The 26,349-nt window shown below is 39.9% G+C and overlaps 1 protein-coding gene across 1 annotated transcript in view; it reads right to left on the bottom strand.

Moving 5' to 3' along the window:
* LRP1B (LDL receptor related protein 1B) overlaps positions 1–26,349 on the bottom strand; it is a 1,294,122-nt gene that overhangs the window by 12,426 nt on the left and 1,255,347 nt on the right. The window contains 4 exon segments of the mRNA XM_044303104.1: positions 1,052–1,196; positions 2,172–2,262; positions 5,863–5,939; positions 16,424–16,528. Coding sequence (XP_044159039.1) covers positions 1,052–1,196; positions 2,172–2,262; positions 5,863–5,939; positions 16,424–16,528 — 418 coding nt within the window.

The following is a 26,349-nucleotide window of genomic DNA, read 5'->3' on the forward strand; positions in this document are numbered from 1 at the left end:
GTATAATAATGTCCTTGTATGTCGATAACTATGTATTCAGCTGTTCAAATTTTGGAGGTACTATAGGTCCTTGTAAATAGTTTTGAGATGGGGAGTGGGGGTATACAGTTTGACTATTACCTGTTTTACATTGGTAATCAGCACTCCCATAAGAACTGTAAACTGTAAAAATTAACAATTAAGGTAGACAGGAAATGGTCAGGGGTCACTTTCCTTATCTCCTTGAAATATATTTAAGAACGTTAAAGGGGTATTCTCATCTCAAATTTCTAATAGATGCAGGTCCCACCTCTGGGACCAGCACTTGCTTCTATAACAGGGTTCCCTATGCCCTGTTCTAGCCGTAGAGGTGGCTACTGGTATGAATGAAGAGGTAGCCACTCATGTTTGTTCCCTATTCATTCACCTCTATGGGAGTCATGGAAACATCCCCTGGATTTCCCATTAGTGTCTAAGACAAGTTAACTCATTTTCAATATACAGCAAGTATAGAATAAGCTATTTTTTTACATGGGCTCTTAACTTAAAAAGACACCGCAATGAATGGCCTCAAACTTCATTTTTTAAAGGGGTTTTTCAAGAATTTTATATTGATAGCCTATACTCAGGATAGGTCAATATCGGATCGACAGGGCTCCAACTCCAGGCACCCCAATACATCAGCTGTGGTCTCCACACAGCTTACCAAGCATGGCACCATTGTCATCCATTAGATAGTGGTTGTTCTTGGTATTGCAGCTCAAGCCCATTCATTTTAATGAAACTGAGCTGCACATAGACCATGTGACTAATGCAATGTGACTAATGCAAGGTGACATCAATGGCATGGGAAGAGGCCTAAGTGCTCATGGACCACAGTGGCCTCTTCAAACAGCTGATTGGCTGGGTTCCCCACTGATCAGATATTAATGACCTCCTGGGAATAGGCAATCAATATCAAATTCCTTGATAACCCCTTTAACACAATTGGTTCATGGAAAAGTGTGTAACATATAGATACAGAAAATAATAATTACAATTCCAGTCTTCATTAGTCAATTTATTTTTTTACCTTGTCTAGTTCTATGATGAAATTTGGGTCTAATAACGTTCCATCGTTGTGGTCATGGTCCACTTCATACATGTTATATGATGGATTTCCAATTTCAACATTCATTCCTCCATTCATTATTGGTTGTCTTCTGATTGTTTTTGCCCTACAATTATTATAGTGAGAAAAAAGGCAAAAACAAATAAAAAATATTCATTTGCAGTAGATACTCCATGTTTGGAATGAGGAAACCTGCCAGTAGGATTGGGATCAGTAAACCACCAGAATGTCCTTATACAGCTAGATTCTACTGTCCCAAACTGGCCTACAACAAAACATTACTGCATTGTTAACTTAAAGAACAGATTACCAGAATTAAGTCTCGGCTTCATTTCCAGCAGCACAGATGCACCGACAAAGAAAGCCAAAGAAAGTACAATGTTCTACACTGAGCATGCCCCAATGTGCAGAGCATCTACTACAGTACAGTGAAGCAAGATCTACTGTCCTCAGCTTCATTATTCAATGTACATGCACCAGTAGCTGCTTAAGATGTTATAGGCAGGTTTGGAAACCTAAACCCTACCTATTGTGGTTTTGTGCCCCCAAACCAGCTGACACTTTCCCTTTAAATAATACGTGATTGTATGAAGCTAGTTAGAAAATATGTGATCAGACTAGGGGAAACTGTGCTACTGTGACCATCTGAGAAAGTACTGACTAATAATTTAGAAATAAAGTGTGATTATCACTCTCCAGTATGTAGGCACCACTGATTATATATGTAATATCATAACTAAAGTTATTAGGGGAGAATTTACAAAATTAATGGACCGGAAAAAATATGTCCTGCACAAATTTGTTAGATACTTTTTATGCCTCTTTTTAAAAATGGTGTAGAAAGGGACAAGTCTTAAAAAATATGAGGCTTAATATGAGCCAAAATTGTGGCTCAATCAAAGGAATGCAAAGCAAGCAACAGGTGGCATAAGAAATAAATAATTGTCTAACATGAGGCTCTGTGATAAATTTGGTGCATCTTCTTACTGTCTGACCTAAATTTTAGACAGTAGTAATAATTCTCCCCCAGCAAGTTAAATTCATGTTGTAATTTGCTTGCAACTAGAATAAATTCATTTACCTCCTCCTTCTTTTACATAGTATCAGCCCGATCACCAAAGTTGTTATCAGAGTCACCAGCAGAACAAGTGGCACAATAATTGCAATGCTTCCTATGATGGAGAATATGAAGGTAATGTCAGCAAATGATTTATCAAAAAGATTTGCAACAGTGTTTGCAGAATACTGTGCAAGAACATTACATTGAAACTCAAAGGGGTTCTCCAGGACTGCACAATTGATGGCCTGTCCCTAGGACAAAACAAACTTTGAAAATCATATTGGTAGTGATATGACTCAGTGGGGGTGGGGGTCTTAATATGCTGCCAATCAGCTGCAGTACTACATTGCTTACCAGGCATAGTTCCATACTTTTGGAGTTGGCTATTAGGCTTGAGCGAATTGACCTTCTGATCATAGATCCAAAGTCCATTCATTCAAATACTTCAATTTTAATGCTGTATCAGTACTGCATTAAAATGTATTGGCTCAGTCGAGACAAAAGTTCTTCTTGCCCGAAGTTGTGCAAGACTTTGGTTAATTCCTACTGAATGCATATCTGCGTATTGAAAAACAATTTAAAATAGCAATCCGAACTGGGCTTTGGAACTGAGGTACCAGCCAGTACCAAAGCCCAGTTGGGATTGCTATTTTAAATTGTTTTTCAATACGCAGATACAGTAGGAAATACAGTAGGAATTAACCGAAGTCTTGCGTGACCTCAGCTGAGACAAACTTTGGCTTCAGTGAGCCAATACATTTTAATGCTATATTAAATACAGAATTAAAATCAAAGTATTAGTGGCTGTGGCTAATAATGAGCAAATCACTCAACATTCAATTCAGGTTCAATTCAGCTGAAACGGTTTACTAATACAATTCAAGTCTGAATCGAGTCTACCCGAATTGAAAGTGCTCCTATTGCCCTGGAAATTTGTGTATCACACTCTGAGGTCTTCTAGGAATCATATTTTTTCTCTCCTATTTCTCACTTTTTTATTAACCATCTCGAATTGTTAAAAAATTTTGGTCAAATTCAATTAGTTTAAAATCCATTTGCCCAACTCTAATGCCTGGTACCACAGAGCAGCTTAGTCTAATTCAAATGAGTAAAATTGAGTATAAAAGTCAGACCAGATGCAACCACTATGAAAAGTCTGTGCCTTGTAAACAATGAAGGGGAAAAAGACCCGCATTTTCTGATATTGATGGTCATAAGGATAGGCTATCAATTTTGAAGTCCTGGAAATCTTCTTTAACTAACCTAATTTATTTCATTGACAGTGCTAAACTAAAATGTGAGGGCCTTAAGCACGTTCCTCCTGACATTGACCAAAGGATAACCTACTAATTAGCTTGTGCTACGTAGGCCATTGTGTAACAAAACTTCATTAATAGCTTTATACTGTGAATTCTTAATTCCAGCTTCCGATAATCTGGAGGGTCTTGTTTCAACTACAGAACTGTGATACAATATGGAATTTCACAAGAAAAGAGCAAACTACTGGAGAGAAATAATTAGGAAATTAATAAAATTATAAAGCAGATGTTATAGTTGCAGATTTAGGCCCCTTTTACACGGGTGAGTTATCCGCGTGGGTGCAATGCGTGAGGTGAACGCATTGCACCCGCACTGAATCCGGACCCATTCATTTCTATGGGGCTGTGCAGATGAGTGGTGATTTTCACGCATCACTTGTGCATTATGTGAAAATCGCAGCATGCTCTATATTGTGCGTTTTCCACGCAACGCAGGCCCCATAGAAGTGAATAGGGCAGCATGAAAATCGCAAGCATCAGCAAGCAACTGCGGATGCGGTGCGATTTTCACACATGGTTGCTAGGAGACGATCGGGATGGGGACCCGATCATTATTATTTTCCCTTATAACATGGTTATAAGGGAAAATAATAGCATTCTTAATACAGAATGCATAGTACAATAGGGCTGGAGGGGTTAAAAAAAATAAAAAATAAAATTAACTCACCTTAATCCACTTGTTTGCACAGCCTGTCTTCATCTTTGCTGTGCAGGAGGAAAAGGACCTGTGGTGACGTCACTACGCTCATCACATGGTCCGTCACATGATCCATCACCATGGTAAAAGATCATGTGATGAGCGCAGTAACGTCATCAAAGGTCCTATTCCTCAAAGAAGAAGACAGAAGAGAAGCCGGGCTGCGCAAACAAGTGGATTAAGGTGAGTTAAATAAATTTTTTTAACCCCTCCAGCCCTATTGTACTATCGATTTTTCTCACTCGCGTGCAAAATGCATTACAATGTTTTGCACTCGCGCGGAAAAATCGCGCATTTTCCCACAACGCACCCGCATCTTATCCAGCCCAAAAACATGTTGCCCGTGTGAAAGAGGCCTAAGAGTTCATGTTTGATTTAATCCATTTATCTAACCTTATGAGGGAATTCTATTTACGGTACTTTTATCAAAAAGTTAGTTGGCATCTTTCTGGTTTATCTGATGTGGAATAATTTCACTATACTATAAAAATTAAGAAAACATTTTAATATTTTTTTAATGAAAGTACTACATATTACAGTATTAAAGAACATTTCTCACCCAAGCAAGGAATCGGCAGCCCTTTTCCCCCCATTCAGTCGATGTACATCACCAATGAGGCGATTGCCTCAGGCAGCACCAGGTAGGGGCAGGAGGGGGCAACGGAAGGGCCATGGGCAATGAGCATTTTTATTGTGGCAGAGGGGTTAGGTTAAGAAACTGGCATTGGGGGGGGGCGCCATTTAAGTTTTTTCCTCAGGCAGTAGAAAGGCTAGGTGCACCCCTGACTGCAACTCAGCTCTCTTTACTTCAATGCACCACATATGCACAATGTCTGGACAGGATTGGTCCTTAGCCCCTTGGTTCTCGTGAACTGTGGGGGCCTTGTGCTCAGCAGGGTATGGCATATCCTAGCTAAGGTCATCACTTACTAATGCCAGTTAAAGAAGGCTGTAATGCATCCAAATTCAACATCCGTATTACAACTGAAATAGCTGGATATCCCATGGTTTGACTGAATTTAGGTCTTTATAGGGTTCAACGTTGATCAAAGACTAGTTTACTAGAACCACGAGAAGTCTGGGTTTTGCAGACAAACTATAGACACTAAATTTTTTGGGACTAGCCATAGATGGGACAACCCTATTAAAGAGGTACTGTGGGGTTAGATTTCCTCAGAATATCAATATCAGATCAGTTGGATTCAACAACCAGGACCCGAAACGATCAGCTGTTTTGGACAACTATTAGTGCCAGAAATTAGGCAGTGGATGGAACTAGAAGCAGATGGTCTGGTCCATTGTGTAGTGGTAATGCCAGGATACTGCAGCTAAATGGAAGTTGAGCTGCAGTACACAGAATCTTGCAATATACGGTGGACAGAGACTTCCATCCACTAGCTAAGTTCTGGTGGAGGCAACTTTCTGGCCCAGCTGATTGGTGGGGGTTACGGTTGTCAGACCCCCACCAATCTGAAATCATTACCTATTTGGAAGAGAGACATCAAAATAAAACCCCATTAAGAAAATAATTGACACAAAATGCAACTAAAAGAAAGAACTGTATAAAAGAAATATTTTACATTTTACCTGAAACGCCTTAGTAATTATTACTGATAAGTCAAGTACTTGCTCGCATTAGGAGTGCAATTCAACAGTATGTTTGCAGTAATGGTGGATGCTAATTCGAGATACTTACTTGAACCGGCATTGTCAGACTTACTGCTCTTGGGAGCTGGCCTCTCACACTGCTTTCCTGACCAGTTGGCTGAACATCTACAAAGATCCAATTAAACAGTGAAATTAATGACTGGCCAGCTGTTAGCCAACTAACCTGCTAAAAAGAATGTCATAAAAACTCCACAAGCCGAAATTCTGACATTCATGTAAAAAAAAAAAAAGTAGATTTGTTTCAAACTTTTGCAAAATGTGGAATCAGATCATAATAATGTCCAGTCATTAACTTTCACTTCCATCTGAAATAAGGTGGAATGGAAATATGATTGCAGACATCTCTGAGAGTTTGCGTTCAATTGATGCTTTCTATGTGCTAAGGGGGGGGGGGGGTGGTCATTGTAGGTATATTTAAGGTTAGTTTTTCCACTGGAGTTGATATGTGCATTTGTGGCAAATTTATGAAAATGGAGCACAGTAATAATAAATGTAACACTATTGCAATAAAGTTGCACCTATTTCAGTGAAAGTATACCTGGCGGTTGCCTGCCGTGGAGTTGTGACTTTTTTGCATTTGTTTTAAAAAGTCACAATTCACAAATGCGACACAAAAGTGATCTACTCTTACATTCTGGCCAAACTTTCACTCCATTTATGTAGGTGGGGCAGGATGGTGTCTGCACTGCGCTTCCAGTCCTAATCTGTCAACATCTTCAGAGACACGGTCACGTGCACTGCTACAGCCAAAGACTGGCCTCAATGGTGAAGTGTCTCAAGCGGCATTTGACCAAGCAGTGCCAATTGGGGACAGATGAATGCTGATGCCAGTCATTGGAGTGACTCCATTTGTGCAGATGTTGACAAACAGAGACCAAAAGTGCAGCAAAGAGCACTGGAGCCATGGAGTTGTGGGGAGCAGGTCTGTATGTTTCCAAAAATATCCCAGGTGACCGCACTAAATTAGTTAAAGGTTACTGAGATCTCTCAGCACATTTCTTCTTCAATTCAAAGACGGCCTCTTCTTTCACAATTTATATTGTGCTGGGCCAAGTTTATGGTATCCCCATACCCTTTCCCAGCAGCATTTCCAGAAAATTGCATGCCTGTATCTACTGATCCTATAGGTCATGTGAAGAAACCTTTATAAAGCACATTTGCAATCACTATTTTGGCCAAATATATTATAGTAATTGTTGTTGTATTGGTTGTCAATTTGGACTAGAAATGAGAAAACAATATATTTGATAATCAGCCTTTAAGAAACTAACTCAAAGATAATAACCAATGGCAGCATTTCATGTTGTTGATTCGGCAACAGGAAGTGCCACAGCCAAAGAGAAAAATGTTGATGTCTCTGCTCTGCAAGTAAAACAAACCTATGTACCAAACTTCTCATGTCCTAATATATGGTTATTTTTAACGTTCTGGCTTCTTAAAACCATCTATTTGCAAATTCTTTTTTATAAACACAGAAAGCAAGCTCTACTCCATTAAAGTGATAAACTATGATGTTTCCTTCTGACTGCACAAAGAAATATATTTTGTGAATGCAGAAGAATCCACATCAGGCTATCAGTGAGAGAGATGGAATTTTGCAAAGTAGAGTAGATTACATTTTCATGATATAAATAGATAAGCAATGTATTTACCAGTGCTTAGGTATCCAACCTCTATCTTTCCCATCGTACCATGTTATGGCATACCACTTGGGTATGCTATAACATTCTCAGTAGGGGACGGGGGTGTAAAAATCTGACCTGGACAAAAGTTTGAATATTCAGACTGATGATAGGTCCAAATGGTTGCATTACAGATGCATTATACATCTGTACTTCGGATATATGAATCAGCCCGACCATTGGTTTAACTGACCAGAACTCACAGCATCATGGATTCCTATAATGCTGTGAGTTTTCATCTGAAAACTCATGGTTAGCCTGGAACAATGCAAAATATGGCATGCATAGTTTGCCCATAATACACTTGGGTGGATCTAGCCTAATGACATCACTGTAATATGTGATGCTGTTAGTTCAGGTCATTAGGCCTGTGGTTCGAAGGTTAGATTGCATCTATAATACCGGCTCAAATATCATACGGGCAGATATTACGTTTGTCTAAAACCAGTACTACAGTCTACAATAGATCATCTAGCATGAACTATGAGAATATCCTGAGATACTATCAACAAGAGCAAAAATAGCACTTATAAATTTCAGTCACTTGTTTGCTGGATTAAAGTGGTTATCTGGATTAGAATCTCCATTTTTAAATACCTAAGGCTAAACCTAAATAGACAGCAGCTACAGAGAGCATCTAGGACTGTGGAGGACCCATCATGTCATTGTGTTACATGGACAGTCCATTGAAGTTAATAGACATTGTGTAATGCCTCATTTATCCTGTGGTGGAGCTGCAAGAGTTCTGAACACTTGCTACCAGGTTCCATCAAAGATTAATGGTGACAGCTGGGGAGCCCAAGAGTAAGAAACCTATTATTTTGTTTACCGTTGGGGAGGAACAAAATAAAAGCTCCAATAACTCATATCATCATCTTTCTGAACAATAAAATAAATATGTTGTATGGAATATGTCTTTGTAGAACATTCCATAATACAATGGGGCATACACACATTCAGTCACCCAGAACAACACAGTTAGCAAACTGTCCAAAGTAATGGATTGCTTTATGTGCAAACATCATTAGTTCTTAGGCCTCCATTCCACTGCTAGTTGGATTTCTAATTGCCTTCCTTACTTTTTTGAAGGGTCTTGAGACCCCTGAATAAATGTCGTATTCATCATTTGAACAAATGATCAACAGTCGGTGAACACATACACAACTAATGATAGGATGCAAGTTGTTGCTGGATAAGCTACTAATGTCATTGATAGAGCAAAATTATATGCTGCCTTTGAAAGTCAGAAATTTATGGCAGACCTCCAAGACAATATTTGTCAAAATATCTAATGTTAGTGGTCTCCAAAATTTGTATCTTGATTATAACAATCAATTTAGAAACAAAAAAGAACATTTATGGATCAAAGGCAGATATAAATCAATAAGTCAAGGACATACAGTGCTGATGGGCATGCACCTTTGGTTCCATAAGACCACATGCCTCTTAGAACAGCAAATTAGATGAAGGGACTTCCAGCTACATCTACGAATAAATTATTACTTTATTGTTACCTTCGTGCCTTAGGTCTCATGCATGTGGCTAAGAGGGTCCCAGATTATTCTATTCTTTGGGGCTGTAAGCACTCTATGTGTCATTGTCTGGTGCTTCTGGATGGTACTAAATTTTTATGGATTCATTCTATGGGAGGATATTCACTTGACCGTACATCTAATGGAACATGGTAAGATATGTTTTCTGTTAGATTCATTAGGCATACAGAGCTAAAGTTTAAGTCCACAGACTTCCATGAGTACTATGTTATGGTTCAGAAGTACATATGGGCTCAAATGAGGTTGTCTTTTCTGAAAAAAAGCTCTTACAAGCTGAGGTAAACCTGAAATTTTACATTTCATGTAATACAAGAATAAAGATTGTCTCTCCCTTCTAGATGACGGAGGGGTATCCCAAGAAGGGGACAATCCTCTATAATGTCCTTATTCCTTAATATGGACAAAAGTGGCCTTCAATAATTGCTTTAAAAGGATTGTCCTAAGATTTAAACGATAGGACATGCGTCTGGTGGGGGGTCAACCAATGGAATCTCCACAATCACAAAAACAGGTGTCTTGTGTCTCCAACTCTCCACTTATGAAGGCAGCAGTGGTCAAACAAGGTCTCTTGTGAGTAGCAAGAAAGTGGGTCCACTAGTGAACACTGCACAAGCACACAATTATGAACAGAGAAAAGTCATAAATCATAAAAGAGGCAAGGATGTTTTCAAAATTGATGGAATGTATCAAACTATTATAAAACTGTAAATATTGCAAATATAAAAATTTCTATTCTAATATGGGCCTTTAAAGAAATGGAAAAAAAAAAATCCATATTTTGTAAAATGTGCAGTTTCTTTGTTCTTAAAAAAAAATCTAAAATGTTCATGTCTTTGAGAATAGATAGGCCCTGAATAATGAAAGAATATTGATATATTCTTAACCAGGCCCATTCCTGATTATTTTGAAAACATTCCTCGAAGCCACGGATAGCAAGACAGGAGGTAGTTTAGAAAATGATGGTGAGGAGAACCTGTGTCACATTCTGCGAAATTAATCAACTTAACTTGGTTATATCAGAACAATTCCAGTCAGGTGAAGATATTATTGCCAGTATTCCTTTACACAGAACTGTTGGCCCCAACGAGTAGTTTGAGAGCCACGTGCCACTTATGGTCCCTAGCTGTGTTGGTTTCCATTTCCATTAAAGGTCTCAATTATGCCCTGGATAAAAGGGGTTTTCTGACCCACACAAAAACTTAACTTATAGCCCAAAAAAGTGTGCCTATATAAAACAAAATCACTTACAGTACCTATTCAGTGGTGCTTTATTCTAGTGCTGAGGGTCCCTTCTTAACTGCTTCTAGTCTCCTGTGGACCAGAAGTGTGGCATCCCATCCACTGTCAGTGTACTGCTGCATTCATTGGCATCAGCGGTGAGGCATCTCCAGACGGCAAGTGATCACTGAGACCAATGAATGGCTGCAACGGTGCATGTGATGACACAAATTATGTCACACATCTGGTCAACAGGGGTATAGAAACAGTAGAGATGGGACACTCAACATTAGAATGGAACAGGCTCGGTTATCAATATCAGGTTGGTTAAGGTCCAGCACCTCCACAATCAACTGTTTTGGGCAGCACTGGCACCAGAAACTACAATGTGTATAAAGCAGAAGCAAAAGACTCCGAGCATTGTGTCGTTTTGAATGCTTACGTACTGTAGCAGCACCAGTGACACAGCTGATCATGGTGGCACTGAGCATCAGACCATTACCAATCTGAGGATAGGATATTAATATCCTTAAACCATTAAGGCATTTAACATAATTATTATAAAGGGTGACAACTTTTTCTCAAAGCCACAAATGTGCTCATAGTACTAGTCGCTTCCATTCTCAACTCCATTGGGCATGAGAAGAAATTCCTCCCAGGGCAAAACAACTGTGAATTTTATAATCAGAAGAAAAATATTTTGAAAACAAACTTTTCAAAATAGACATTTTTACCTACTGTATTAATGGCATCAATATCAGTTGCGACTGGAATTGACCTCATACGGTACCTACAGTAGTTTTTAGAACTAGTAAGGCAGTCCTAAGGGCACCACGCAAGATTTTTTTCCAATAAAAAAACATTAAAATAATTTAACAGTATAATATGACATTAGGTGTGGTAACATCACAAATGAACTTTGGGTCACTTAAAATAAAAAATAAAATAAAAAATAAGAAACAAAAACATTTTTTTTTATAGAAATCAAAGAACATTGCAGCAAATTGTCCTTGTGTTAAAATAAAAATATGAGACATGTCAGGTTATTATTCATGGCTTAAAAAAAGTTCCAAATGATGAAGAAAAACGGTGTCAAAACGAAGAACAGCGTTAAGTGGAAGGTTAAACCTACTTGCATTTTGGTTCATTAAACGCTGTTAAAGTGCAAATTCCCTCATTCTGACAGTAGTAATCACAAGGGTTCATTTTCTGGTCACAGCGCTGACTTTTAAACCCCATAGAGCATCTGTAGAATTTCAGTAAGACAGAACTCCAATGAATAGTCTGCCAGTCTTTCCAATGTTCTAATGTATCTCATTGACAATGGATGGAACATCAAAAAGTTGTTAGCTAAACTGTTCTAGAATCTTGACCCCTCCAAGCAGTCAATGCACCTTTTACTACATTGTCCATAATAGGTTGCCATTTTTTTTAGACTTAATCAATTCACTAGGAACTACTGTAAGTTGTACAACTGACAACAAGGATGATAAAAACAAACGTCCACTTTTTTACTCAAAGTTAGAGATGAGCGAATTGTTTCTAAAATCCAGAAACTTGACCCAAATTTTTAAAAAGCTCTGACACCACAGAAGCAGATTTTGTATTTAATTTTTTTGCGATTACATCAGGGAGAAATAAGGAGAAAGAGAAAGACTTTTCCAGACAATCAGACCACTTTCAGTTTTGGTCCAGTTTATTCATACACTAATGGAATCAGACTATTAATTCGCTCATCACTACTCAAAGTCTATTTCTATATTATGTTTTGAAAAATATTATAATCTATCTATATCGAAGTTAGTTTTCAATTGTTCTGATCTGATCAGCTCCTATGTCAAGAATGGGCCGCCGCCATGAATGGAGAGCACTATGTGCATTCTCTGCTTTTTTCCCACTCAGTGCTACAGGACTTCTGAAAATAGCTGAGTCATTATCGGCTTGGCTGTTTTTTGAAGTCCCAGTGAATTGGAGAGGTAGCTGCAAAGGTGTTGCGTAATCTCCAGTACTGGAAATGCCCCATTCTAGAGATAGGAGAGGTTCTTGGACCTACAGGACATTTTTGGCATATTCTATTGTCTGTTGGAAGCTACCTTGTCGCTGGCAGATGGGCTCAACACAATTTTGATAAAAAATGAACTTGTGTCTTTGCATATGGAGCAGTGTTCTGCTACATATAGTGTGTGTTTGATTTTCCATTTCACCCATGGTAGCACCAGTACCGTATTTTATTTTATTTAAATGTGCTGGTCTAAATTTATTGATATCTCATAAAATGCCTAGATAGAAATACTTTTTAATTAATAGGTTTGTTAGTGGTGGCTGAAGGAAGCCAGAATATTTTGATTTAAATGGGTTGTCCAGGTTTATTAGAAATGGGCTAAGAGCAGGAATTGGTATAAAATAATCAGTAATCCCCCATTAAATGTCCTATTTCTCCAATACTGTCACTTCAATCCCCATCAGCCCTGCCGTACATTAGTCCTATGCTACAGCACACAATCTGTAAGCCATGAACCTGCACACTGTTGTTCCAGGAGAGTCTACAAGCCAACCAGGCAAGTCTATCAGCAATCCCAGAGCTAGGCGAGGGATATAGGTGTGGCATTGCCTGCTTATCAGTGCCTGTGATTCATTAATTCCTGGCTATAGGTTGTTCTGTGTTCAGTCAGAATTGAATTGCAGTTGGATCTTCCTGTGTATTGAACTTGGGTTGTTTCTAACTTAACCCCATGTCTATGGATTTGGCTTCCACTGACTCTCCTGCCTTTGACTTCTCAGCCTGTCTCTGGATTAACCCCTTGTACACTGAATCTTCTAGATTTGTATTTTATTTATTTCCTGTCTTCATCTAATAGGCCTGCTACCTTTGAGCTTGCACCTATTTTCTGCTGCCTGACTATGCAGATGTAACCTGGGTACTTAGTAGCAAAATCTAATTTTCTTTGCATTGGGGTCTGGTCAATATTGAGGGGTAGCCTTAACTCTATTAACTAGATCGGCTAATGAAAATAAGTAACAGATTAAAGGGGTCCTTTACAATGTTGAAATATGCCTAAATTAGACATATTAAAGTCATAAATAGCGTTGCAACGGTTATTTGCGCTGATATCAGTGACTTTGCCTCACTCACGCCAGGTCTGGAAAAGTGGGCGTGGTATGGGCGGGGAAGGGGACAGGCCAGTAGGCCCTTCTCATTCATTACTTTCTATGCCTGTTTTACCTAGGAAGCTCTCTTACATTTAGAACTGGAGCTGGATGCGGCAAAATTATGGAGAGGCCAGCACCTCTTCATAACTTCGGCGGAACCACCGCCAGCTATGGGCCTTTATTAGGACCAGCTTCTAAAACGCTGGTCTTAATATATGTGCCCCCAAGAGTTTTCTGGTGGTGGTCCTGCAGTGTGATCTCTGTATTTTTCTTCATCTCTGTCTCTTGCAAAATGATGGGCCTCAGTGGTGATGTTGGCATGAACAGCAAATGATAACTAAAGACATCATTGAGGCAGGAAAGTCAGGTGCAGGACTAGCGGGGAGCAGAGTGTCAAGAGATTTAACAGACGAGAAATTATTATTTTATATCAGTTTCTACTCTTAGTCCAATAAAAAAAAAAATAATACATGGACAACACCTTTAACTCTATGGTTATGCAAGGAATCAATAAAAAGGAACCATAGAAAGATCTATAGTTAGCTCACAAGGGTATTCTTGTCTTAGACATAGATGCCATGCTAGATTGTCCATGCACAACTGCATCTCCACTCATTTTCCACCAGAGTCAACCTAACCAGGTACAATAGGGTTCATGGGTAATAGGCCCTCATTCCAGAGATAGGTGATGGTCCCAGAGGTGGAACCTCCATTCATCAAACATACATGTTAGATCCTTAAGATATGCCATAAACGTATAAGACAACAATATCCATTTTATTAACACATGGGACCAATTCAGATAAAAAATTAAAAAAAGTTGCCTTTTTGTGTCCATATTTAGACTGTATTTTAATATACAGTACTGCCATAACCAATAGAAGGGTCAGTTGTTCCTAGGGAATGGACTGTTACATCCTTGTGGATGTATTTTCATGCTCAGTCCAAAAAATGGTCAACTTCAATGGAATGGTTAAATGTACATACATATTTTTAAATACTTTAAATAAAATAATTTTCTTGCGAAGTTAATAAACTTGAACATAAATAACCATGACGTAATGGTACATTGGGTGTTATGTTTTAACACGATAAGCAATCATTTCATCGGTATTGCTCTGGTAGGAGATACTATTACGGTCTCCTCCGTGGCTATATTCTAGGTCACATTTCACAAAAGTCTGAAAGAATAAGTGGAAAAACAATAGAAAGGTTGAATATCAGCTGCCAACAGTAATACATTTACTCAACACCTTTCAAATGCCTTTGCTCAATCTTTGGTAGACCTTTTTTTTTTTTCGCCGTTATGTATGACTTTTGTATTTCTCCGCTGCTCTTCTGACAGCAATGAGTGAGAGGCCGCTGGTCGATGGTGATACATTTAATGGGATAAGTATAGATGTAACGTAGTTAACATCCTTTCACCTTGCTAGCCTTGCTTGGGAAGGAGACTAAATGGGAAAAAGGCAATTAACCTTCTGACCTGACTTTTTTCATCTTTCTTCAAAGGTGAACTTCAACACCCCTTTAAAAATAACATTAGGTGGATAGAGCGTCTTACAACTGATCTGAGAAAACCGTAAATGGGAAACAGGGGATAGAATGTGTTTTAGAGGAGGCTTTTAACTATCACAATGTGATCTTTATTTAGTAAAATTTGTAAATATCAACCTAATTGCTTAAAATAAAATCTAAAATCGATTTAAATCTAAGATAGTGCTATAGGGTCATTTTGGACTAGACGTAGCTAACACTAAGATACAGATGAGTCCACACTTACAGTAACTGGGTTCACGGGCCATTCACTGAGGCTATTGATTGGCTGGCAGGGGTGACATGTATGTCACATGTCACACCTATAGTCCATGGGGACTGGGAGTGGAGAAGACAGGAGTTCAGTGCTAGATCTGGAGGGAGCACTAGTGATGGGTAAGTCTTTTTTTTCCCCTACTTTGTCACCACACCCAACCCCCTGATTATGGGTTTCCAGCTTCAGAGAACCCTTTTATGCATTTTATATAACGGTAAAGGACATTTTAAGACCTCTACTAAAAATGTATTTTAGCAACTGCTTGCATCTCCCTTGTAGTACTGATTCTGGAACATCTATTCGTATGACTTTGCAATGTGCCATTCCTTTATTATTCCTTCTAGAACTTACAAATGAATTACTAGCAAGTTGCAAAGAAGTTCCAGATGGTTGGGGGTGTGCATCTTCACAGTCTGACATTGGCAGCACTGATTGGATAATGTTATAGTGTACATGGACACCCACTCTCCCCCCAACTGGTAACACCCAGCTGGACCTTCATTGCAAACTTCTAGTTATTTATTCATAACTTCTAGCAGGAATAATAAAGGAATGGCATAACACAGAGTCATAAGAATAGATGCCTAGAATTCTTATTACAGGGTGAATGCATGTAGTTACTAAAACAGACATGGTGACAGCTCCTCTTAAAAGGGGTTGTCCGAGTATCTGATTATTGGGGGTTCAACCCCCGAGACTCCCGCGATCGGCTGTTTGAGAAGACACCAGCACTTGTACATTGTATAGTGGCTGTTCTTGGTATCGCAGCTCAGCATCCTTCACTTCAATAATGCTAAGCTGTGCCTAGGCCATGTGACTGATGAACGGGACATCACATGACCAGGCAAAGCTTCGAGAAGGCCGTGGCCCTACTGTGAGTGCCGGTGCCTTCTCAAACAGCTGATCGGCGAGAGTCCCTGTTGTCGGACCCCCATCGATCCGATACAGTCATTGGTATAAGAGTCTCGGAAAACCCCTTTAAGCATTTATAATATTGGTAAAGGAAGATTACAGTAATGGTTTCCACTGTCATCGGGTTATTTCTCAGTGATGATATTCAGTAACAGGTTACAGAGCAGAAGGCGAAGAGGGAATCATAACTGTGTGGCCCTGTTTGTTAATGACACTTGCAGTCTATGTATTGTCAAGAGATACATTGTCACAAATGATACTCACACACAGACAGGTACATTTGTCTCTGGGTCCAGGCGACATGTGCCCCCATTGTAACAGTACCCGTCACATAACTGACAGCTAGAGGCGATTTTTCCATTACTGCAGCTGTAAAAAAAAAAAAAAAAAAAAAAAAGATAGAATTACTCCTTTAATTTGGGTGGCGGATGTACGATTCTCTATTTATTCTTGTAATCTAATCTGTAAAAAAGAAAGAAATAGAAGAAAAACATTGTCTGAATGTGAAAGCACCATCTCCATGACAGGTCAGCCTGGGGCGACAATTTTTTAAACAGCATGACAGCAAGCGTATTTTTTTTTCCTCTTAGGCTATTATATTTGCAAACCGTTAGTTCAGATAAACAAGGCAATGCTAACATTTACTTATGCCGTGCAGATATCTAGCACAGATCCTCCTGAGACAAACCAGCACATCTAACAGACCTGTTCTGCTTTGTATGCACGCGGCAGCCGAGCAAACCGCTAACACACGCAAGAAGAAAAAATTAATTTGGAGATTCCATCTTCCCTTTTCTACCTAAACATACCAAGTTCAAGCTGTTGTTTCTGTCAAAATGTCAAAACTATCACCAGTCTATTTGCAGGGGATTACAAACATGACACAGGAACGCAAACTCTGTGTCAATCATTCCCTCGGTCATTATCAAATTTACTAACGTTAATAAACAACTGCACATTCGGACAGAAACGGATTCGGCAAAGAAGTCAATACAGTTCACTGTGACAGTTTTGTCCGTGTAGGCTGGCTGCATGCCCTCTCGCGTACTGGCTGCAGGCTGTCTCCTGTGTATGCTAGTTGCTTGGGACTGCATGCTGGCTGCAGTGTAGTGTGTGAACTGTGTCCTGTGTTTGTGGATTCCCGTGTCTGCATCGCTATGGCTCATGCTCTGGTGCCGTGCAGGCTGGCTGCATGCGCTTTGTGTGTGGGCTGTGGGTATCCCCATGCATGCTGCTTCTGCAATGTGTGCTGGCTGCGGCCTTGTGTGTGAACATGGCTTAGTATGTATGCATGTCTGTTGTGACACGGGTTGTTTGTGCTCTGGCGTACTGGCTGTGGTGGACTCCGTGTATGCTGATTGCCAGGGGAAACATCCAGTACTGCAGCCTGTGTGTTTTGTGGTTCTGGTACTCCTGTTCTGGTGGGGTTAACTTCCCATGATCTGTGCCTGGGTGTGGCTTATCAGGTGCCCTAATTAAGCAGCTATTTCTAGCTGTGAGCTGTGGGGCTTGTGGTCAGTCTTTCTTGTGTCTTGCTGGGTGTAGCACCTCGCTGCTCACCCAGGAGGTCTGTCTATCTTCTGCCCTGTGCCTTACTGGGTGTAAACCCTTGCTGCTGACCCTGGGGGGTTCCTATCTGCCCTTGTTTGTGGTGTCACCTGGTAATGCATTGTTGCTGCTTTGTCTGATGTTGTTGGTACCTGTTCTATGATGTTGTTGCTGCCTTGTCTGATGTTGTTGGTACCTGTTTTGTGATGGTGTTAGGTTATGTCCTTGTCTGATCTGTATCTGTCATGTATGATGTTTATGTTATAATTGTCTGTTCCTTGTTTAGCCTGTCAGTGCTAAACTGCTTCTGATTGTATCCTGTCCTTTGTCCTGCCTGGCAGTGCCTACTGCTTCTGATCCTTGTCTGTTCTTGTCTGCCTGTAGTTCCTTTCTGCTTCTGTTCCTTTCCTGTGTTTGCCCTGCCTTTGTGAGAGGGTCCCTGGCTTCCCCGGAGCGGGAATCTCTAGTCTGTGTGTATCTCTAGTCTGTGTGCAGCTCTGCTTGAGACCGCCATGCTTCCATTCCGCTTGGGGTCCAGACATCTGCTTCTGTGCTGGTTCCCGTTTGTCTTGTTGTATGTTCCATTTCCTTTGTTTGCTTGGGTTCCAGTTCTGTGTCTGTTTCTACTGGTGGTTTCACCAGTGTGATTCTCTGCAGGTAGGGGCCAAGTGTACCGGGACCTTCCTGGAGGTGCAACCAGTGGGCCCTCGGCCCAGTTCATCCCCACCATCAGGGGCTCTGTGAAGAACGGGGCTCACTGGCTCTCCGCTCTCTGGGTTTTGCCTTTGGTCTGTCGGTGCACTTGGTTCTGTGGTAGTACTACCACTATTGCCTAACCTGCTTACTGTCGTGTCCTTTTATTACACTTGTAATAAAGTTCTCTGTGGGTCCTTTGTCTGTTTAGCCTGTGTTCTGTTCGCATGACGTCCCAGAGGTCTGCCTTGGGCCTCCGGCATGTGACAACCTAAAAGCTTTTCTGTGGACGTATGAAGGTGGCATATTAGATCATGACCATATGGATCTCTAAGGTTAAGTTCAGTCATAGAAGCATACACAGTAAATCTGCACACAAACAAAATGAAGAAAAGGTGAATTTTGCTGTGGATTGTGACTTAATTCATCACAGATTTCAACCTATGAAATAACTTTCACACCTAAGTTGTAAATGTATAAAGGACCTGGCAGGCAGTTCCTACAAATCCCTGCACCTTTATGGCCCAGTGATGGAAGGGCTTAACATACGGTTCATAGGTCCAATCCCCATAGTTAGATGATGTAGTCAACAGCAGCCACAACATCCAAGTGCAAAACACAGAGACTAGGCCTCCCCTGTCAAGTTATTACTTCCTCTTTCCATGATGCAATCACAGACTAAGAATAGTGGCCTACAGTTCAGCCATCTTAGTACAGTCCTGATCAGTTTTACACTGACAGGCAAAGCGCATTGCAATGCAGAGGTATAGCAAAGTACTATACAATTGATCTAGTGACCATAAGTCTAGTCTCCTATTGGGACTACAAGAACTGTAAATGTAGGTTAAGTAAGATATAAAAAAATATAGAAAAAAATTCCTAATTGAAATGCTTCAGTGTTTAAAAAATAAAAATAAATAAAGTGCACAAAATTGGCATCACCGCATCATGACCAATAAAACTATCTTGTTATTTAAATTGCAAGACAAACGCTGTAAAAAACAAACAAAAACAAAAGAATTTTAGTTTTTTTCCCCTCAAAATGAAATGATGAAAGCATCAACTCGTCCCACGAAAAACAGTCTCTGCTACAGCACTTCGACAGACCAAATGAAAAGAGTTACGGCTCTCGGAGAACAGCGGCACAAAAACAAATGATTCTTTCTTAACAGTGGTTTTACTGTGCAAAAGAAGCAGAACATAAAACACTATATAAATTTGATACCGCTGCAATCATGCTGGCCACGGAATAAAGATACCATGTCATTTATACTGCAACATAAAAGAAAAAAATACCAAAAAACATAAATTCTTATTTTTCTTTTATTTCCCCATATAAAAAAAATGAAGATAAGGTTTTCAGTTTATGTACCCCAAAATAGTGACATTAAAAATGCAACTCATCCTGCAAATAAATAAACGTATATGACCCATCGACGGATATAGGAAAAGTTGCAGTTCTTTGAAAGTGGGGATAATAGTAAAATATGATGAGTTCTAAAGGCTAAAATGCACTTCAGGGGTTAAAAGAGAGAAAATATGTGTTTTTTCTACCAGATACTGAGCATGCTGTGATAAAAAATAAATAAATGCAACTCCACAGAAATTCTGCCACTTGTGAACATGGCCTTAGACTCTTTAGCAGGAGGACACTTCTTTTGAGAATGATATGGTCTACAAAGAATCACTCGATACCAGTCCAGGAAAAGATGCATCTAACACTGAAAAAGTCAAGGTGGTTGCTATGAGAACGAAAGAAATGGGATGCCGAGTCAGTTAAAGGGATTGTCCAGTTTCTTCTGGAAATCGGACAACACATGGGCTCTGCCTGCAAAAAAGAATCAGTGATCACTTACCTAGCGGATCCACTTCAGTTCTCCCAGCTGAGCTCTGCCTACCTGGCTTCAACAGTGGCATTACAGGCACCACTAAGGCCAATAATTGGCTACAGTGATCACTTGTTGTCAGCATGATGTCAGCGCAGCAACCAGGTAAACACAGCACGGCTAGGAGAGTCAGAGCTGAGTCGTGGAGTCTATTAGGTAAGTGATCATCTATTCTTTGTTGCAGCCACATACCAAGTGTTGCCCTGCTTCCTCCTGAAACTGCAAAACCCCTTTAATTCCGATGCCCACTCTCTCATGGGAAGTACTGTATCAATGGCCGACTGATAGTGGCAATAATGGTTAAAGGGCAGATTTGTCCCTATGACACTGGTTGACCTGTTACATGTGCACTTGGCAGCTGAAGGCGTCTGTGTTGGTCCCATGTTCATATGTGTCCGCATTGCTGAGAAAAATGATGTTTCATTATATGCAAATAAGCCTCTAAGAGCAACGGGGGCGTTGCCATTACACCTAGAGGCTCACATATGAACATGGGACCAACATAGATGCCTTTAGCTGCCATGTGCACATGTAACAGGTCAAGGGTTCTTTATCAACTACCAGTTATAATACACCCCAGGTAAGTATAGATAATGATTTTAGACGCATTTATTTTTCTAAATAAGGTTCTCTGTGACTTTTCCGCGCTCTAAAAAAGTGGGCGTGACATGGTCGGGGAAAGGGTCGTCTTATTCATCATTTTCTATGCCTAAAATGGTCTAAATGTAAGACAGCAAGGAAGCTGGCTTACATTTAGACTGGCGCTCGATGCGCCAAAGTTATGTACAGGTCGACGCCGCTTCATAACTCCGCCAGCTATAGGGTTTTATTAAGACCAGCGTCTAAAACACCAGTCTAAATAAATGTGCCCCTATGTTTCTACAAAGGTGGCCATCTCGTGACACACCACCTTGGGATACATCTAAGGTAAAGCTGATGCATCTATATCTAAGCTATGAGCAGCAAAAAGAGTGGATGGGATACAGAAAGCAAGCACAGCACCTTGAGCAGAAAGTTACCTGAGAGAACGTTAACAGCGCAGTCAGTGAAATTGATATTTATTGATTACATGAAATGGCTTTAAGTTGTTGATTAAGCTTAAATAAAAGGAAAACATGATGGACGTCTTATTTTCCCTGATCTTCATAGCCTTTAGTAAAATCTGAATGTCACCTCTATTTTTCTCGATATAAATTTTTTATTATTTTACCATGAATTAATTTAGTGCAGGAGATTATTCTGCAATTGTCAGCCCCCTCTTCTTGCAAGGATCTGTCTGTATTATTTAGCTAACAGAGGAATTATAAAGAATTAGCAATTCATCAGAAATCTCATTAAATGATTTACGCAAAATATTATTTTATTTATTTTTGTGCTGCACTTTAAATCCATTTTAATAGCTCGGCCTGACATAGAAATGATTTAAGGAAAAGTTTTTACCAACATTAAGAAGAAAGGGAGGCACACGGAGAGTATTGGAGTGCAATGCTAATAGCCCAAGAGACCAATCAAAGTCTGAGCAGAAAAGAAGGACTTTATACAAAGCAGCACATCCCAAAGATATAAAATATAGTAATCTTTACTATAGCCAGGTTAAAATATTAGATACAATAAAGACGATATGAGGGATCCAAAATACGTCCCTACATATAAGTAACAACCTAATTCCCAATGAGAAGAATACTGGTACCCAGACCAACCAAAAATGGAGAAATATAATCCAATAAAATAATAAATACAATAAAATAGTACACGTGATATCCAATGTCCAAGATAAACGGATGCCTATACATTATAACGGACATGGATGCCCAGGTAAAGGCATGCACGTCTTCCTGTTGGATGCGTATCTCTGGTAGGCACCAGCTTCCTCAGGGGTCTGCTTTTTGGTATACGGTAGTCCTTCTTTTCTACTGTATATAAGGAAAAGGTTTTCATCACTGTTAAAAAGTTAAAGGGCTAAAGTATAAAGAGAATTCAATTTATTTAATTATTTTCAGAATTATGCAGCCGCCACGAGGGGGAGCTTACTGAAGACAGATTTATGCAGCTCCCATGAAAAACTCATCTTCAGTTTATCCCCATTAGTGGTAGCCTCAAGAAGCTGGAATTTTAATATTTAAAGGGCATGCGTCAGTAGATTTGTAATTGTGAAACTTGCTGACCTATTGCATATGCGCTTGGCAGATGTCACGGCTCTGCTGTCCGTGGCTGTCTCCATGCAGCAGCGGTGTCTGGCTGCTGGACGGCCCGCTCAGATGTCGAAGCCCCAGGCCAATGAAGAGGTGAACCTGGGCCCCATAGGATCAGGACATGCTGCTTTCTCCTCTGCATAAAAGGCCAGTGCCTGCATGTGTAGGTGCTGATGAATTTCATGTCCTCTGTCTCCCCCTGCTTTTCCCATGTTGTACTGAAGACTCCTCTGGTTTGGGATTTCTGAGTTTGGTATTGTGGCAACTTTTTTTGACTTCTGGCGATTTTGCATTGTATTGATCTCCTGGTACAGAGTTTTTAGAGTATTTGGTTTTCTCATTTGCCTCTAGTGTTTTCGTACTTTATTGTCTGACTGCCATTTGACCCTTTATCATACAAATACTCTTTGTGTTTGTCTGTTTGTTGTTCCCAGTTTGTGTGTCGCCCTCACACGTATTTCAGTACATTTCAGTTGTATAGTCTCTGACTAGGGAGACCATACAAGTGGGTAGGGATAGTAGGTATGGGAAGTTTTAGGGCTACACTATCGCCATTTGTGTGTGATGGTAGTTGTTACCCTGACAGCAAATACAGGCATCTGTGTTGGTCCCATGTACATATGTGTCTGCATTGCTAAGAAACATGATGTTTTAATATATGCAAATGAGCCTCTAGGAGCAACGGGGGCGTTAACATTACACCTAGAGGCTCTGCTCTCTCTGCAACTGCCATGCCCTCGGCACTTTGATTGACAGGGCCAGGCAGTGAAAGCATCATCATGCCTGCCTGGCACTGTCAGTCAAATTTAGTAATTCAGCTGGACAAAGGGTTCAGTGCGGAGGGCGGGGGGCTCTTTCCAGCTGTAGAGCACCAGTACAAGTGCTGCAGTGCACTGCTAACCTGAGAGTGGGGTTTAGCAAGCTGATGGGGCGGGAGCTTAGCGCAAAACGGCAAAGCTTTGCGGTGTAATGGGGCAGAGCTTTTCAAAGTGATGGGAGCCCTCAGACATAACTTTGGGGCCCCCAGAAAGAGCATATTCACCCCTGCATATAGCCAGCAATCATATGGTCTCCTATGTCAATATCAATTGTAAAAAATGTTTGGGTGCCATATTTCTATTTTGGGCTTACACCTTGAAGAAGAATAATATCATGCATGACCAATATGTTCATCTTCTATATATTCTATCAGTATGTATAGCATTCATCTCCTGAAGACCATTCCGGGGGTCTTTTCCAGCAAGACAATGTGATGTTTCCAAAAGAACTGCAGCTCAGCTGGAATCCTGCCACTTGGAAGGCGGGGAAGTTAGAGCTTCAATATTGTAGTTGGAGTTCTTTAAGCTCTTCATAAACTTGTACGCTTAATATGCCTTTTTTGTTGCAGATGAATATTCATACAAACAACATAATCAGCTTAACACATTTCTGTTTTTTTCTCGTGCATTACAAATCTGGAATGCATTACTTTCACGTGAGCTATGAATATTAAGTGCCTCCATTTGCATTTTTATGAATAAAAATGCTGAAGCTAAAGTGTGAAGTATATGGAAAACTGGGAACTGAGACCTGGGAGTGAAAGCTGCAATCATACAGTGTGCTGCCAATTTCACTGAGGCGCCAATTAATAGCCCCTCAATAGGAAGTACAAAGGGAATAATATCATTGTCGGAATTCATTTCCATTTTAAAGCAAGTCTATTAGAAGGTTATTTATTTTTACATGATTAATTAATATGTTGTTTAGATATATTTCAATGTATGGAGAAAAGCTTAAAATGCAACATATACAGTGTGGAACAGAAGTATTTGAACACCCTGCGATTTTGCAAGTTCTCCCACTAAGAAATCATGGAGGGGTCTGAAATCCACATTGAGAGACAATAAAAAAAAAAAAAAAAAATCTGGAAATCACATGGTATGATTTTGAAAGAATGTATTTGTCTTGCACTGCTGAACAAAACTATTTGAACACCTGAGAAACAGCAAGAATTCTGGCTCTCAAAGACCTGTTACTGTACCTTTAAAAAGTCTACCTCTACTCCACTCATTAATCTAACATAGTAGCACTTGTCTGAGCTCTTTAAAGACCCCTGTCCACCCCACAGTCAGTCAGACTCCAACTACTACCATGGGCAAGACCAAAGAGCTGTCAAAAGACACCAGAGGCAAAATTGTGGACCTCCACAAGGCTGGAAAGGGCTACGGGGCAATTGCCAAGCAGCTTGGTGAAAATAGAGCAACTGTTGGAGCAATTGTTAAAAAATAGAAGAGGCTAAAGACAGATGACACCAAAGTAGAACTTTTTGGTCTAAACTTCACTCCTTGTGTTTTGAGGAAAAAGGCAGATGAGTTGCATCCTAAGAACACCATCCCTACTGTGAAGAATTGGGGTGGTAACATCATGCTTTGGGGTGCTTTTCTGCGAAGGGGACAGGACGACTGCACTGTATTAAGGAGAGGATGAATGGGGACATTTATTGTGAGATTTTGAGCAACAACCTCCTCAGTCAGAGCATTGAAGATGGGTCATGGCTTCCAACATGGCAACAACCAGAAGCACACAGACAGGATAACCAAGGAGTGGCTCCGTAAGAAGCATATCAAGGTTCCGGACTGGCCTAGCCAGTCTCCAGACCTAAATCCAATAGAACATCTTTGGAGGGAGATGAAACTCTGTGTTGCTCATCGTCAGCACCGAAACCTGACAGATCTAGAGGAGGAGTGGGCCAAAATACCTGTTGCAGTGTGTGCAAACCTGGTAAAAACTACAGGAAACATTTGACCTCTGTAATTTCAAACAAAGGCTTCTGTACCAAATATTAAAACTGATTTTCTCAGGTGTTCAAATACTTATGTTCAGCAGTGCAAGACAAATTCTTTAAAAATTATACAATGTGATTTAATGATTTTTTATTTTTTTTATTCTGTCTCTCAGAGTGGGAATGCACCTACGGGTACAATGTGAATTTCAGACCCCTCTATGATTTCTAAGTGGGAGAACTTGCAAAATCGCAGGGTGTTCAAATACTTCTATTCCTCACTGTATGGTCAATCTGTAATGCCATGTTTGCTAATCTATTATAAGCACCCGAATAGCCAAGGATACAACTTGTGGTGCAGTAAAGGTCCTCTTATATAGCCAATGTTAAAGGGGTACAAAAGCCAAAACACCTACAATGGCTGAAAAGTAAGGTCATGAGAAGACAAATATTACAATTTTTACTTGGTGGATCATGATTAAGACACCCCAGTAAATTGTAAGACACCCCAGTAAATGGTCTTCTTGTGTTTTGGTATTTCAAGGGTTGGAGTTGAGAAATGATATTTTTTTGGTCTTATATTAAACTACTTATTTTCATAGACCATGACAATAATCTGCTTTACCCATGTTAAAGAGGATATGTCAGATCTAATAAAATGCCTGTTTTTGTATTTTGGTAAATACTTCTATTTTTCATTAAATAATTTTGAAGCATCTTTTCTTATGCTTTTGAATGGGAGCTGAGCAGAAGTACCCAAGCACAGCCCTTAGACAGTGGATGGAGCCTTTTGCATCCGGCTTCATTTACTGCATAATTTCCAGCAGATACCTTAAAAACTGCTGATTGATGAAGGCTATCTAACCCCCAACAATCCTTTATTGATGACCTATCCTGAGAATATGCCATCAATATCTAAGTACTTGTAAACTCCTTTAAGCAATTCGCTTAAAACTATCCAAACAGTTTGCATGATGAAGAGTAACAATGTTTGATTGGGTTTATAACAACAATGCTAATTATTTTAATAACTGAGAGCTGATAGGAAAGTCACATCTGCAAATTTCTCCCTTTTAAATATCAAAGTGCTAGAAAGTTCTAAATCCCATC

The sequence above is a fragment of the Bufo gargarizans genome, chromosome 8, assembly GCF_014858855.1.
Source record: "Bufo gargarizans isolate SCDJY-AF-19 chromosome 8, ASM1485885v1, whole genome shotgun sequence".
Classification (NCBI taxonomy): domain Eukaryota; kingdom Metazoa; phylum Chordata; class Amphibia; order Anura; family Bufonidae; genus Bufo; species Bufo gargarizans.